At 38.2% G+C, this 17,390-nt stretch overlaps 1 protein-coding gene across 1 annotated transcript in view; it reads left to right on the top strand.

Moving 5' to 3' along the window:
- The window catches only part of tmem179ba (transmembrane protein 179Ba), a 71,383-nt gene extending 59,842 nt beyond the window's left edge, over positions 1-11,541 (top strand). The window contains exons 2-5 of the mRNA XM_039658694.2: positions 7,936-8,126; positions 9,058-9,198; positions 9,322-9,400; positions 10,033-11,541. Of these exons, the coding sequence (XP_039514628.2) occupies positions 7,936-8,126; positions 9,058-9,198; positions 9,322-9,400; positions 10,033-10,188 (567 nt within the window). The 3' untranslated portion in view covers positions 10,189-11,541. The remainder of the gene's footprint in view (positions 1-7,935; positions 8,127-9,057; positions 9,199-9,321; positions 9,401-10,032) is intronic.
- The last annotated feature ends 5,849 nt before the right edge of the window (positions 11,542-17,390 follow it).

Genomic DNA, 17,390 nt, shown 5'->3' with positions numbered 1-17,390 from the left:
CATGAGACTTAGACCTCAGTGCAAAAATGGAGGCTCTAGCCCCTTCCAGAGCTGAGATATCGAAACTCAAAAATTCAGCCCGAAAAAAAAAACAACAGTGGTACCCCTTACGTTTTTTTTTGGGGGGGGCGAAAAATTAAGTTTCTCCAATCTTCCCAAAACTCTGGATTCTGATAGAGGGCCATGAGACTTAGACCTGAGTGCAAAAATGGAGGCTCTAGCCCCTTCCAGAGCTGAGATATCGAAACTCAAAAATTCGGCCCGAAAAAAACCCGACAGTGGTACCCCTTACGTTTTTTTTTTTGGGGCGAAAAATTAAGTTTCTCCAATCTTCCCAAAACTCTGGATTCTGATAGAGGGCCATGAGACTTAGACCTGAGTGCAAAAATGGAGGCTCTAGCCCCTTCCAGAGCTGAGATATCGAAACTCAAAAATTCGGCCCGAAAAAAAAAACGACAGTGGTACCCCTTACGTTTTTTTTTTTTGGGGCGAAAAATGAAGTTTCTCCAATCTTCCCAAAACTCTGGATTCTGATAGAGGGCCATGAGACTTAAACCTGAGTTCAAAAATGGAGGCTCTAGCCCCTTCCAGAGCTGAGATATCGAAACTCAAAAATTCGGCCCGAAAAAAAAACGACAGTGGTACCCCTTACGTTTTTTTTTTTGGGCGAAAAATTAAGTTTCTCCAATCTTCCCAAAACTCTGGATTCTGATAGAGGGCCATGAGACTTAGACCTGAGTGCAAAAATGGAGGCTCTAGCCCCTTCCAGAGCTGAGATATCGAAACTCAAAAATTCGGCCCGAAAAAAAAAACAACAGTGGTACCCCTTACGTTTTTTTTTGGGGGGGGCGAAAAATTAAGTTTCTCCAATCTTCCCAAAACTCTGGATTCTGATAGAGGGCCATGAGACTTAGACCTGAGTGCAAAAATGGAGGCTCTAGCCCCTTCCAGAGCTGAGATATCGAAACTCAAAAATTCGGCCCGAAAAAAACCCGACAGTGGTACCCCTTACGTTTTTTTTTTTGGGGCGAAAAATTAAGTTTCTCCAATCTTCCCAAAACTCTGGATTCTGATAGAGGGCCATGAGACTTAGACCTGAGTGCAAAAATGGAGGCTCTAGCCCCTTCCAGAGCTGAGATATCGAAACTCAAAAATTCGGCCCGAAAAAAAAAACGACAGTGGTACCCCTTACGTTTTTTTTTTTTGGGGCGAAAAATGAAGTTTCTCCAATCTTCCCAAAACTCTGGATTCTGATAGAGGGCCATGAGACTTAAACCTGAGTTCAAAAATGGAGGCTCTAGCCCCTTCCAGAGCTGAGATATCGAAACTCAAAAATTCGGCCCGAAAAAAAAACGACAGTGGTACCCCTTACGTTTTTTTTTTTGGGCGAAAAATTAAGTTTCTCCAATCTTCCCAAAACTCTGGATTCTGATAGAGGGCCATGAGACTTAGACCTGAGTGCAAAAATGGAGGCTCTAGCCCCTTCCAGAGCTGAGATATCGAAACTCAAAAATTCGGCCCGAAAAAAAAAAACGACAGTGGTACCCCTTACGTTTTTTTTTTTGGGGGCGAAAAATGAAGTTTCTCCAATCTTCCCAAAACTCTGGATTCTGATAGAGGGCCATGAGACTTAGACCTGAGTGTAAAAATGGAGGCTCTAGCCCCTTCCAGAGCTGAGATATCGAAACTCAAAAATTCGGCCCGAAAAAAAAACGACAGTGGTACCCCTTTCGGTTTTTTTTTTTTTGGGCGAAAAATTAAGTTTCTCCAATCTTCTCAAAACTCTGGATTCTGATAGAGGGCTATGAGACTTAGACCTGAGTGCAAAAATGGAGGCTCTAGACCAGGGTTCACCAATCTCGGTCCTGGAGGGCCACTGTCCCTGCAGAGTTTAGCTCCAGCCCTGATCAAACACACCTGAGCAAGCTGATCAAGGACTTCAGGATCAGTAGAAACTCACAGGTAGGCGTGTTTGATCAGGGTTGGAGCTAAACTCTGCAGGGACAGTGGCCCTCCAGGACCGAGATTGGTGAACCCTGCTCTAGACCCTTCCAGAGCTTAGATATCGAAACTCAAAAATTTGACCCGAAAAAAAAAAAGACAGTGGTACCCCTTTTGTTTGTTTTTTTTTTGGCGAAAAATTAAGTTTCTCCAATCTTCTCAAAAGTCTGGATTCTGTTAGAGGGCTATGAGACTTAGACCTGAGTGCAGAAATGGAGGCTATAGACCCTTCCAGAGCTGAGATATCGAAACTCAAAAATTCGGCCCGAAAAAAAAAAAGACAGTGGTACCCCTTACGGTTTTTTTTTTTTTGGGCGAAAAATTAAGTTTCTCCAATCTTCCCAAAACTCTGGATTCTGATAGAGGGCCATGAGACTTAGACCTGAGTGCAAAAATGGAGGCTCTAGCCCCTTCCAGAGCTGAGATATCGAAACTCAAAAATTCGGCCCGAAATAAAAACGACAATGGTACCCCTTACGTTTTTTTTTTTGGGGCGAAAAATATAGTTTCTCCAATCTTCCCAAAACTCTGGATTCTGATAGAGGGCCATGAGACTTAGACCTGAGTGCAAAAATGGAGGCTCTAGCCCCTTCCAGAGCTGAGATATCGAAACTCAAAAATTCGGCCCGAAAAAAAAACGACAGTGGTACCCCTTACGTTTTTTTTTTTGGGCGAAAAATTAAGTTTCTCCAATCTTCCCAAAACTCTGGATTCTGATAGAGGGCCATGAGACGTAGACCTGAGTGCAAAAATGGAGGCTCTAGCCCCTTCCAGAGCTGAGATATCGAAACTCAAAAATTCGCCCCCGAAAAAAAAACGACAGTGGTACCCCTTACGTTTTTTTTTTTTGTGCGAAAAATTAAGTTTCTCCAATCTTCCCAAAACTCTGGATTCTGATAGAGGGCCATGAGACTTAGACCTGAGTGCAAAAATGGAGGCTCTAGCCCCTTCCAGAGCTGAGATATCGAAACTCAAAAATTCGGCCCGAAAAAAAAAAACGACAGTGGTACCCCTTACGTTTTTTTTTTTGGGCGAAAAATTAAGTTTCTCCAATCTTCCCAAAACTCTGGATTCTGATAGAGGGCCATGAGACTTAGACCTGAGTGCAAAAATGGAGGCTCTAGCCCCTTCCAGAGCTGAGATATCGAAACTCAAAAATTCGGCCCGAAAAAAAAAACGACAGTGGTACCCCTTACGTTTTTTTTTGGGGGGCAAAAAATTAAGTTTCTCCAATCTTCCCAAAACTCTGGATTCTGATAGAGGGCCATGAGACTTAGACCTGAGTGCAAAAATGGAGGCTCTAGCCCCTTCCAGAGCTGAGATATCGAAACTCAAAAATTCGGCCCGAAAAAAACCCGACAGTGGTACCCCTTACGTTTTTTTTTTTGGGGCGAAAAATTAAGTTTCTCCAATCTTCCTAAAACTCTGGATTCTGATAGAGGGCCATGAGACTTAGACCTGAGTGCAAAAATGGAGGCTCTAGCCCCTTCCAGAGCTGAGATATCGAAACTCAAAAATTCGGCCCGAAAAAAAAATGACAGTGGTACCACTTACGTTTTTTTTTTTGGGCGAAAAATTAAGTTTCTCCAATCTTCCCAAAACTCTGGATTCTGATAGCGGGCCATGAGACTTAGACCTGAGTGCAAAAATGGAGGGTCTAGCCCCTTCCAGAGCTGAGATATAGAAACTCAAAAATTCGGCCCGAAAAAAAACGACAGTGGTACCCCTTACGTTTTTTTTTTTGGGCGAAAAATTAAGTTTCTCCAATCTTCCCAAAACTCTGGATTCTGATAGAGGGCCATGAGACTTAGACCTGAGTGCAAAAATGGAGGCTCTAGCCCCTTCCAGAGCTGAGATATCGAAACTCAAAAATTCGGCCCGAAAAAAAAAACGACAGTGGTACCCCTTACGGTTTTTTTTTTTTGGGCGAAAAATTAAGTTTCTCCAATCTTCCCAAAACTCTGGATTCTGATAGAGGGCCATGAGACTTAGACCTCAGTGCAAAAATGGAGGCTCTAGCCCCTTCCAGAGCTGAGATATCGAAACTCAAAAATTCAGCCCGAAAAAAAAAAACAGTGGTACCCCTTACGTTTTTTTTTGGGGGGGGCGAAAAATTAAGTTTCTCCAATCTTCCCAAAACTCTGGATTCTGATAGAGGGCCATGAGACTTAGACCTGAGTGCAAAAATGGAGGCTCTAGCCCCTTCCAGAGCTGAGATATCGAAACTCAAAAATTCGGCCCGAAAAAAACCCGACAGTGGTACCCCTTACGTTTTTTTTTTTGGGGCGAAAAATTAAGTTTCTCCAATCTTCCTAAAACTCTGGATTCTGATAGAGGGCCATGAGACTTAGACCTGAGTGCAAAAATGGAGGCTCTAGCCCCTTCCAGAGCTGAGATATCGAAACTAAAAAATTCGGCCCGAAAAAAAAACGACAGTGGTACCCCTTACGTTTTTTTTTTTTGGGCGAAAAATTAAGTTTCTCCAATCTTCCCAAAACTCTGGATTCTGATAGAGGGCCATGAGACTTAGACCTGAGTGCAAAAATGGAGGCTCTAGCCCCTTCCAGAGCTGAGATATAGAAACTCAAAAATTCGGCCCGAAAAAAAAAACGACAGTGGTACCCCTTACGTTTTTTTTTTGGGCGAAAAATTAAGTTTCTCCAATCTTCCCAAAACTCTGGATTCTGATAGAGGGCCATGAGACTTAGACCTGAGTGCAAAAATGGAGGCTCTAGACCCTTCCAGAGCTTAGATATCGAAACTCAAAAATTTGACCCGAAAAAAAACGACAGTGGTACCCCTTTTCTTTGTTCTTTTTTGGCGAAAAATTAAGTTTCTCCAATCTTCTCAAAAGTCTGGATTCTGTTAGAGGGCTATGAGACTTAGACCTGAGTGCAGAAATGGAGGCTCTAGACCCTTCCAGAGCTGAGATATCGAAACTCAAAAATTCGGCCCGAAAAAAAAAACGACAGTGGTACCCCTTACGTTTTTTTTTTTCGGGCGAAAAATTAAGTTTCTCCAATCTTCCCAAAACTCTGGATTCTGATAGAGGGCCATGAGACTTAGACCTGAGTGCAAAAATGGAGGCTCTAGCCCCTTCCAGAGCTGAGATATCGAAACTCAAAAATTCGGCCCGAAAAAAAAAACGACAATGGTACCCCTTACGTTTTTTTTTTTGGGGCGAAAAATTAAGTTTCTCCAATCTTCCCAAAACTCTGGATTCTGATAGAGGGCCATGAGACTTAGACCTGAGTGCAAAAATGGAGGCTCTAGCCCCTTCCAGAGCTGAGATATCGAAACTCAAAAATTCGGCCCGAAAAAAAAAACGACAGTGGTACCCCTTACGTTTTTTTTGGGGGGGCGAAAAATTAAGTTTCTCCAATCTTCCCAAAACTCTGGATTCTGATAGAGGGCCATGAGACTTAGACCTGAGTGCAAAAATGGAGGCTCTAGCCCCTTCCAGAGCTGAGATATCGAAACTCAAAAATTCGGCCCCGAAATAAAAACGACAATGGTACCCCTTACGTTTTTTTTTTTGGGGCGAAAAATTAAGTTTCTCCAATCTTCCCAAAACTCTGGATTCTGATAGAGGGCCATGAGACTTAGACCTGAGTGCAAAAATGGAGGCTCTAGCCCCTTCCAGAGCTGAGATATCGAAACTCAAAAATTCGGCCCGAAAAAAAAACGACAGTGGTACCCCTTACGTTTTTTTTTTGGGCGAAAAATTAAGTTTCTCCAATCTTCCCAAAACTCTGGATTCTGATAGAGGGCCATGAGACGTAGACCTGAGTGCAAAAATGGAGGCTCTAGCCCCTTCCAGAGCTGAGATATCGAAACTCAAAAATTCGGCCCGAAAAAAAAACGACAGTGGTACCCCTTACGTTTTTTTTTTTTGGGCGAAAAATTAAGTTTCTCCAATCTTCCCAAAACTCTGGATTATGATAGAGGGCCATGAGACTTAGACCTGAGTGCAAAAATGGAGGCTCTAGCCCCTTCCAGAGCTGAGATATCGAAACTCAAAAATTCGGCCCGAAAAAAAAAAACGACAGTGGTACCCCTTACGTTTTTTTTTTTGGGCGAAAAATTAAGTTTCTCCAATCTTCCCAAAACTCTGGATTCTGATAGAGGGCCATGAGACTTAGACCTGAGTGCAAAAATGGAGGCTCTAGCCCCTTCCAGAGCTGAGATATCGAAACTCAAAAATTCGGCCCGAAAAAACCCCGACAGTGGTACCCCTTACGTTTTTTTTTGGGGGGCGAAAAATTAAGTTTCTCCAATCTTCCTAAAACTCTGGATTCTGATAGAGGGCCATGAGACTTAGACCTGAGTGCAAAAATGGAGGATCTAGCCCCTTCCAGAGCTGAGATATCGAAACTCAAAAATTCGGCCCGAAAAAAAAACGACAGTGGTACCCCTTACGTTTTTTTTTTTGGGCGAAAAATTAAGTTTCTCCAATCTTCCCAAAACTCTGGATTCTGATAGCGGGCCATGAGACTTAGACCTGAGTGCAAAAATGGAGGCTCTAGCCCCTTCCAGAGCTGAGATATAGAAACTCAAAAATTCGGCCCGAAAAAAAAAACGACAGTGGTACCCCTTACGTTTTTTTTTTTGGGCGAAAAATTAAGTTTCTCCAATCTTCCCAAAACTCTGGATTCTGATAGAGGGCCATGAGACTTAGACCTGAGTGCAAAAATGGAGGCTCTAGCCCCTTCCAGAGCTGAGATATCGAAACTCAAAAATTCGGCCCGAAAAAAAAAACGACAGTGGTACCCCTTACGTTTTTTTTTTTGGGGGCGAAAAATTAAGTTTCTTCAATCTTCCCAAAACTCTGGATTCTGATAGAGGGCCATGAGACTTAAACCTGAGTTCAAAAATGGAGGCTCTAGCCCCTTCCAGAGCTGAGATATCGAAACTCAAAAATTTGACCCGAAAAAAAAAACGACAGTGGTACCCCTTTCGTTTTTTTTTTTCGGGCGAAAAATTAAGTTTTTCCAATCTTCTCAAAACTCTGGATTCTGATAGAGGGCTATGAGACTTAGACGTGAGTGCAGAAATGGAGGCTCTAGACCCTTCCAGAGCTGAGATATCGAAACTCAAAAATTCGGCCCGAAAAAAAAAAAACGACAGTGGTACCCCTTGCGTTTTTTTTTTTCGGGCGAAAAATTAAGTTTCTCCAATCTTCTCAAAACTCTGGATTCTGATAGAGGGCCACGAGACTTAAACCTGAGTGCAAAAATGGAGGCTCTAGACCCTTCCAGAGCTGAGATATCGAAACTCAAAAATTTGACCCGGAAAAAAAACGACAGTGGTACCCCTTTCGTTTTTTTTTTTTCGGGCGAAAAATTAATTTTCTCCAATCTTCTCAAAACTCTGGATTCTGATAGAGGGCTATGAGACTTAGACCTGAGTGCAAAAATGGAGGCTTTAGACCCTTCCAGAGCTGAGATCTCAGGAAGGGTCTAGAGCCTCCATTTTTGCATTTTTTGCTCCATTTTTGTCCATTGTGAAATGCTCCAGAAGTTAAAAAAGGGGGCTGACATGTGATTTCCATTGTAATGGACACAGGGTCGGAATGGGTTAAAGAGAAATTGGTTTATTAAAGTCAGATGATCAGAAAAGGAAAGTGTAAGAATGTAAGTATTGAGTGTTTCATCCTGTTAACAGTGGATGTAGCAGGAAAAGAGTATTAGTAAAAGGGAAAAATGAAGAAGCCATTAATGATGCTCTTGTATGTTGTTTTCTGGAGTTCACTGGCACAGACATTAAACATGAAAAGTGTATAGTTTGAATTGCATTACATTCCATTTGTACTTCACCCCTTTGTGCCCAAGTTTTTCAATAGGCCCTCTGTTGTACATAATTTGTAGAAAGTGCCTTCTGTGGTCATAACATTGTAAGCCATAACATTCTTTCCTTATGTTTTCACTCAAACAGGGAAGTTTTGCTGGGAAGTGTATGTTGTACGGTTCTGTGCGTCTGAACAACACATCCATCAGTGTGCTTACATCCAGTTCTCCCTCTCTCTGTTACTTCGTGTCAGCCATCTCAGTGTGTGTGGCTGTCTTCTGCTTTTCAGTCACTCTCTACTGGGTCTACATCGCCTGTTTTGAGGGAGAGGTGAAAAGGTATGACAAAGAGCTCCGTAAATCATGTGCTTGTGATTTTATTTCATATATGTGATCAGGTTTTCTTCTTGTTGTCGTGCTCCAGTATGGATGGATTGCAGGAGATATTGCAAACTAGATATTAGATAATGAGACATTGTGGTTAGTTTTTGTTGTTGTTGAAAGAAATGTACAGTGCACTTTTATTAAAGTATTCATTAAAAAGTGACAGGACTTTAAAATTATTACTAAACATTTGTATTTCAAACAACTCCTTTCCATTTGAACTTTCTATTTAACCTTCAAATGGTCTTCATTTCCTGTTTACACTTCTGGGCTTCGGGGTCTATATGACCCCAACAATTGATTGAGTAATTGTACAAAAAATATAAATTTTTAATCATACAAATAATATATCTTTTTTTTGTTTGTTTACTTCTCATCTATTCATTAATGCTGTGTTTTGGAGATATAAAATACTTTTGTATCCATATACCACACAATTCCTCAACTACACCATTAGCTTGCATATGAAATATAATTTTTTATGATGCATTGCATTTATGCTCTAGTACTAGGCCTTCATTTCTGCCGGATTTTTTTTTTTTTTTTGACGCATGAAGAAAATATATTTAGTTTTTTTCACATTTATATATATATATGTAAAATCTCTCACTAGCTGATAAGCTTTTTTTATTTGGCCAATGTGTCTGAAGCACTTTTATTTTAAAGACTTTTATTTTGACGGCTCGACGGACTTTTATTTTGACAGCGCTGAGAACGCGGGGATAACAGTTTAAAGTCTTTATGTTACTTGTAAACATGACAAAAAATTGAAACAAATTCTTTACTTGTGAAAAAGACTGTTCATTTTGAAGCTACTAGGATAGCAATATTATTTTTTTTAAATGTCATTCAGACATTGTGCAATGTTGTCTCTGTCTTGTATCAGAGAGAAATTATGGATGAACATTACTCTTGGCTTGTCTGGAGTCTTCCTCTTCTTCCTCTTGGTGACGGGATGCATCCTGAAAATCGGCCGAGACAAACTGTGTGACTCTTTGCTTAATACACTGACCACCAATATAACAAAGTGAGTATGTGAGAGAGACCTCTGTAATAGCTTTTGATGAATGCAGACAGACATTATTGACCGTCATAACAACCGTATCAATCACTAGTGGTTATATAAATACTCTATTTTGTGCATTTTCAGGTGTGAAGACGCGCAAGATAAGTCTTGGTTGAGCCCGATCAGCGGGAGCCAGTTCTACTCCAGACTGCACAGTGCAGAGGTAGCTACTGATCACTAACACATTATGCCAGAGCTATCCGCATATGCAAAAGAACAGCATTTATTTAAAATATAATCTTTTCTAACATTATAAATGTCTTTACTGTAACTTTTGATCAATTTAACTCATCCTTGATGAATAAAAGTATGTTCTAGTTTCTTTCCCCCAAAAATAAAAAATAAATTCTTACTGACCCCAAACTTTTGATTATGGTAGTGATTAATGTTACAAAAGTTTTCCATTTCAGATCAATTCTGTTCTTTTGAACTTTCTATTCATCAAAGAATCCTGAAATAAAAATGTAAAAAAATGTTTTCAACATGGATAATAATCATAAATGTTTCTTGAGCATCATATTATAACAATTTTAAATTGTAAGAATATTTCAATATTACTATTACTGTTTATATACACATTTATATATATATATATATATATATATATATAGACAAAAATGTTGTCTAAAACCTTTGTTATATATATATATATATATATATATATATATATATATTACACATACACACACGCACGCTTTTAATGGAACAAAACCAAATTGGCTATGTCTTAATTGCACTAATGCCCTAAAAATGTTCAACATCATCTTTAAGAAAGTTTTCTTTTCTCCCTCTTAGATCGCAGTATGGGTGAATTTCTTCTTTTGGATGATCATAGCAGGTCTGGTCCTGCTCCAGCGCAACAAAGGGTCAGAAACCCTGTCAGGAGGAGGGGAACCATCAGCGACCGCTTCTGAAACTGAGCCCTTCTTCAACCGCCCAGGACGTCCTTAGTGTCGCCCCACACTAAAGCAGTCTGTGTCCCTTGAACTCTCTTACACACGCATACACACATACGCTCACATTCACAAACGCACTGCTGGCTAGCTGAGCCAAAAGGATTTTGGCAGTTCCAGTATACGGTCTTGATTTTGTTCACTAGCATTGCCAAGGGTTAGTTGCCATGGTTACTGATCTGTGGCTGGCAGCACAGACCTGGCAGGTGATCGTGTGCGGTTGCCAGATTGGTGGAGTGACCTGAACTGATTGAGACACAGCTTTATGTAAAGAGATCAAATCTGACAACACTGCCAGAGTTTTCACCAACTAAACATGAGGATACAAATCTTATGATTCTACATGGTGACTCTAGTGTTTGCTACTCTCTGGCCAAAACATTTCATTAGCACATATAACAGTTTCAAGGCTTTTGTGGAATAACATCCAATAAATTGAACCTAGTTGACCTGGAATCAAACCAGGTTAAGGTTAATGCACTCTACTGTAACTTTTCACTATTAAAGGGATAGTTCACCTAAAAATTAAAATGTCGTCATCGTTGTTCCAAACCAGTATGAGTTTCTTTCATCTGTTGAACACAAAAGAAAATATTTTGAAGAATGTTCGGCACACATTGACTTTTTTTTCCCTACTATGGAAGTCAGCTGTCTGGTTATCAACATTCTTCAAAATATCATCTTTTGTGTTCAACAGAGGAAAACAAAAACTCATAAATTAAATGATGACCGAGTATTCATTTTTGTGTGAACTATCCCTTAAAATAAAGCCTGCACTGTCTCAATATACAACATTTTCGCCCTCTGCTGTCTGTTTATATGAATTACTCCATAAATCCCATTAGACGCTGCTCATGTGCGTTTTTTAGGCCAGGAATCTCCCATAAGTATCTCCCCCCTGTCCTTGGTGTCCTTAACATGAGCAAAACTGCTTGAGAGTGTCTTTCCGAGAGTGTTTGCCTATTAATCTTGTGCCCAGTAGAGATGTCATTTTTAATGGCTTTTTCTTGCACACAGCCACGGGAGGTAAGAGTGTGTGTGTGTGTGTGTGTGTGTGTGTTTGGGTTGACAGGGACATAAATCCATAATTTGGCCAGTGATGGTATCCGCTTTCCACAGGCGAAGTGCCAAATCTGAGGTGCTGAAAGTCCTCGGAAACACAGTGTCCTTCCGCCTATCTCTGTCCATGTTTGCGTCAGCCACTAAATGCGTGGGTCTCATCGTATAATCATTTGTCCTCCTCTTTCTGTGCAACTACTTTATTTAACTTACTACACTTGTTTTTACAACCGCTGGTTACAGATTATGCACTGATATTTTTTATGAATATTAAATCCGTTGTATAACCCCCTCTATGCTTGAGTATTTGACTATGCAAACACTTCAAAGCAATTAATTTAGTCAACCAAGAGCTTACAGTGTCACACAATATGTCTAAATGTCAAAGGTGGTATTTTTAATATTCAAATGTATGGGATTTTTGCAGTCAGGGATTTTATTCATCTGCCATCTGGGTGGAAAAACGTTAAACGAGAAAATAAATTCCCAGTTTAAAGGAGTAATTCACTTAAAAAAAAAAAAAAAAACTTTTGCTGATAATTTACTCACCCCCATGCACGGCCGCATTAACCATAGCTAGGCGGGGCTAAAGCCCCGGGGCCCAAGCAAGGAGGGGGCCCGTGATTGGCTGTGGAGCAGATACTGCAAGCCATCTGATTACCAAAGCCTTACCACGCAACGTCTCCCACAAATTAGCCCTGTTATTTAGTGTCACTTTCCCTTGTTATATTCCATGCATTATCATGGAATCATTATTATTAATAGAGACGTTCGCAAAGACCCGCCTTTTTTAGTATGTGACGACGAGCCAGGCGGGTCTCACGAGTCACGCACATCATGTTCTCATGCACTCACGCAGTGAAAAATACATCGCGGGGCAAAGACTAACGTTACACCGAGTGATTACGAGAAAGAGTTCAGAGCAGCTTACTGATGATATGAAACAAAGTCTCAACTTTCAAATATTGTCATTTAAGTAATTTAAACAATACCGTTTTCAAGTTCATATCCACCGACGTTACTGACTATGGCAAGCCGTTTTAGCTTTTATTCATTTCTAGGATATGAATTCTTGATATCAAGAATTCAATTGTTGATATCAACAATTACATTTTTTGATATCAAGAATTTAATTGTTGATATCAACAATTAAATTATTGATATCAACAATTATGTTCTTGATATCAACAATTACATTCTTGATATCAACAATTACATTCTTGATATCAACAAATACATTTCTGATATCAAGAATTCAATTGTTGATATCAACAATTACATTTTTGATATCAACAATTGTATTTTCACTAGTGAAATGTCCCCATAGGCTGCCATTCAAAACCAATTGTTGATATCAAGAATTGATTTCTTACTAGTTGAAATTCCAGTTTCACATATCAGAAATACAATTATTACTAGTAAAAAACTTTATTTTTGATATCAAGAATTAAATTGTTACTAGTTGAAATGTTATTCCTGATATCAACAATTGAATTGCTACTAGTAACGATGTTCATTTTTGATATCAATAATTCAATTTTCACTAGTGATAGTGTTAATTTCTGATATCATGAATGTGATTGTTACTAGTAAGAAAGCCATTTTAGATATCTGAAATAATATTGATATCAGAAATATATTTTCAGATATCAAAAATGGTAATTTTTACTAGTAACAATTGAATTGTTGATATCAAGAATAAACATTTCAACTAGTGACAATTTAATTATTGATATCAGGAATTCACATTTTTACTAGTAACAATGTAATTATTGATATAAAAAATGATATTTCTACTAGTAAAAAATCAATTCTTGATATCAACAATTCATTTTGAATGGCAGCCTATGCCGTTTTAGCTTTTATTCATTTCCAGGATATGAATTCTTGATATCAACAATGCCAATTTTTGATATCAAGAATTTAATTGTTGATATCAAAAATTGAATTCTTGATATGAACAATTGAATTCTTGATATCAACAATTCAAATCTTGATATCAACAATTGAATTGTTGATATCAACAATTGAATTGCTGATATCTGTAATTGTATTTTCACTAGTGAAATGTCACCATAGGCTGCCATTCAAAATGAATTGTTGATATCAAGAATTCTTTTTTAACTAGTAGAAATATCATTTTTGATATCAATAATTACATTGTTACTAGTAAAAATGTGAATTCCTGATATCAATAATTAAATTGTCACTAGTTGAAATGTCTATTCTTGATATCAACAATTCAATTGTTACTAGTAAAATTGTTACTTTTTGATATCTGAAAATTTATTTCTGATATCAATATTATTTCAGATATCTAAAATGGCTTTCTTACTAGTAACAATCACATTCATGATATCAGAAATTAACACTATCACTAGTGAAAATTGAATTATTGATATCAAAAATGAAAATTTTTACTAGTAGCAATTCAATTGTTGATATCAAGAATAACATTTCAACTAGTAACAATTGAATTATTGATATCATAAATAAAGGTTGTTACTAGTAATAATTGTATTTCTGATATGTGAAATTGGAATTTCAACTAGTAAGAAATCAATTCTTGATATCAACAATTGGTTTTGAATGGCAGCCTATGGGGACATTTCACTAGTGAAAATACAATTGTTGATATCAAGAATTCAATTGTTGATATCAAGAATTACATTTTTGATATCAAAAATGTAATTCTTGATATCAACAATTGAATTCTTGATATCAGAAATGTAATTGTTGATATCACGAATTGAATTGATGATATCAATAATTTAATTGTTGATATCAAAAATGTAATTCTTGATATCAAAAAATGTATTTGTTGACATCAAGAATGTAATTGTTGATATCAAGAATTCATATCCTGGAAATGAATAAAAGCTAAAACGGCTTGCCAGCCTATGGTGACATTTCACTAGTGAAAATACAATTACAGATATCAGCAATTAAATTATTGATATCAACAATTCAATTCTTGATATCAACAATGCCATTTTTTGATATCAAGAATTTAATTGTTGATATCAAGAATTTAATTGTTGATATCAACAATTAAATTCTTGACATCAAAAAATGGCATTGTTGATATCAAGAATTCATATCCTGCGGATGATTAAAAGTTAAAACGGCTTGCCATATACTGACAGCTTGTCGGACAAAGTTGCTTATTCGGCGTTATGATTGGCCAGGCCACCTGTCAATCAAACCCCCGTGGGCAGCAGGGCAAAATTGAAACGTCAGGTTTTAATTTCATATGACAAAAACATTTATTCTATATTTAACTTGTGAACGATCGACCTGCTGCTGCAAGTAGGCCGCCTGCGCCTTATTAGAATACATCAACCAATAAATCGCCTTTACTCTTCACTACATTCTAGTCTATTCTTAAAACACAGCGTCATCATCGACCCCACAAACTTTCGGTAAGTTTGAATATTAACTTGATGGATGTATAATTTTGCTTTTTGTGTTTGATTAAACTCTATATTCGCCTAAAGGACTGGCGATAATATATCCCAACCCGGTATCACGACAAGACGTGAAATAATCACGTTGGTCCACTTTGGAAAACGTGTAGATGTCACGGTTTAACCCCTTCAAACGTGAAACTTACACGTTTGCGATAACACATTCCAGTGGAGAGGTACCCGGATGTTAACCTATTTTAAAAGTATAACATTACAAATGTAGGGAACACACTATAATGTCTCCTAATCTGTAAGCGCACTAAGGTGCTAGGCACTGAAGTTACAAGAGTTTCTTCCCGTTGCTAAGCAAGGGTAGGTCGAGTATTTAAAAGGTTATGGTTAACACGGTTAACGTTTGTTTAACGTCGATGTAATGCGTTGTTTTAGCGAACCTTTTGCTTAAACGAGGAGCTGGGGGACGCCGGAAAAATAGACGTTTTACTCATTTGGCTACTTCATTAAAACGTGACATTTTGACGTTTTTTTCGGCGTGAATCAAGGCAAATGAATCCTTTTCACCTTGAAAATAATACTTTTTTGCATTTTGATTAATAGAACATTTCTCAGTGATCGTCAATAAAACAAAATTCAATTTTTTTCTCGGTTTAATGAAAACCAATAGGTCGTTATGGCAGAGGCGATTGCGTGTAGAATAGGTCAAACCAGAGCCGTTGAAAAACACGGCTCTGGGTCAAACGTGTAAGTTTCACGTTTGAGGGGGTTAAACCGTGACATCTACACGTTTTCCAAAGTGGACCAACGTGATTATTTCACGTCTTGTCGTGATACCGGGTTGCATCCGGTAGTAATATTTAAATTTTGCTGCGCATCGATGTAAGTTTATAATTTAAACGCGTTTTTAAACATTGTGGTTTGGATACAAATTATTTCAAACTGCTCAGGCACAGTGAGCAGCGGGAGAGAATTCATTTTGTAAATGCTGGTTTTGAGACCATGGTGAACTTGAGACGGTTTTGCACAGCGCACTTGAATCCGACTCAGAGTTCTCAAAGTGACAGACGCTGCTAATAAAGATGCTGTCGCCATGTGTGTCAATAATGTTAATCAAACATCAGAAAGAAAGTAATTTAACGTTACTGTATTTGACTGAATTACTTTTGCAAAATTAACAAGAATGAATGTTGAATTTATAGTGAAAACCATGTAGGCTATAGACCCCTTTTGCGCCGACGTCACAGTTACGTCACGGCGCTAGCTGGAGGCAAAACAAAAGTGAAAACTGGAGGCGGTCAATGCAAAACAGCACAGATTCGGCTACATAATAAGGAGCTTAAATAATTGTTACTATTATTAAATGTCATCTTGTTGTGTTGTTTAGTGCAAGAATTGATGAAAAATGAATATGCTGTATCTTGAACTTTTATTTCTAGAAAATATTCACATCATTAAAATCGCACTGTAATGTCACTGTTTACATTGTCGTGGTCTCGCTGACTCGGCAGAACTGCAGATCATACACACATGTCATCCAAGATGTCCATGTCTTTCTTTCTTCAGTCGAAAAGAAATTCAGGTTTTTGATAAACATTCTAGGATTTTTCTCCATGTAATGGACTTCAATGGGAACCAAACGGTTCAAGGTCTAAAATACAGTTTCAGTGCAAACTGAAACTGCAAACTGTTCAAAAGGCTTTAAACGATTCCAGACAATGAATAAAGGGTCTTATCAAGCGAAACGATCGCTCATTTAATAAATAAATAACAAAGTTTAAGTTTTATAAGCTCAAATGGTCGCCTTGCTCTGTTCTGTGATGTGTGTTCGTGACTCTCCTATTCAAACTCGTTTATCAAAATGAACGAATCTTTTCCAGTCAACTTGTTCATTTCGTTCGTTGAATGAACCAAATGACACAAAAAAAGATTTGTTCGTTTTGATGAACGCGTTCAAACAGGAGAGTCACGAACGCACATCACAGAACAGAGCAAGGCGACCATTTGAGCTTATAAAACTTAAACTTTGTTATTTATTTATTAAATGAGCGATCGTTTCGCTTGATAAGACCCTTATTCATCGTCTGGAATCGTTTAAAGCCCTTTGAACAGTTTGCACTGAAACTGTATTTTGGACCTTGAACCGTTTGGGTCCCATTAAAGTCCATTATATGGAGAAAATCCTGGAACGTTTTCATCAAAAACCTTAATTTCTTTTCGACTGAAGAAAGAAAGACATGGACATCTTGGATGACATGGGGCTGAGTAAATTATCAGCAAAAGTTTTTTTTAAAGTGAACTACTCCTTTAAGGCACATAATAGAGTGGTGCGGGAATGACAACATTTACGCAAACGCTAGTTAGCATCATCACACTGGTTCCCCCCAGAAAAAGTAAAACCCAATAGGATTTTCCCATAGGCTTTTGAATTATCACTAAAAACAAGCTCTGTGTTCAACAAAAGTTTATGATACTTGCATTTTTTGCCCATCAAGAGAATTATCACAGATAAACACAACTTTGAATCTTAAACCTAAAAAAAAGTATTACAGGCTGTAAATGAACTACATCACGGTGTGTGCAATTACTAGACGACTGCGTCTCTGCTTTTAAATAAAATTTTATTAATATACTTGAAAATTATTTAAACAACTTTTTACAGAGATATTTAGGCCTACTTTAGCTTGACTTCCCAGATCGCAGCAGAGTGTCGGCCATGAGG

The sequence above is a fragment of the Pimephales promelas genome, chromosome 1 (genome assembly GCF_988280905.1).
Source record: "Pimephales promelas chromosome 1, fPimPro1.hap1.1, whole genome shotgun sequence".
Classification (NCBI taxonomy): domain Eukaryota; kingdom Metazoa; phylum Chordata; class Actinopteri; order Cypriniformes; family Leuciscidae; genus Pimephales; species Pimephales promelas.
The sequence above is the reverse complement of the archived record's forward strand: the minus strand, read 5'-3'. Positions and strand labels throughout refer to the sequence as shown.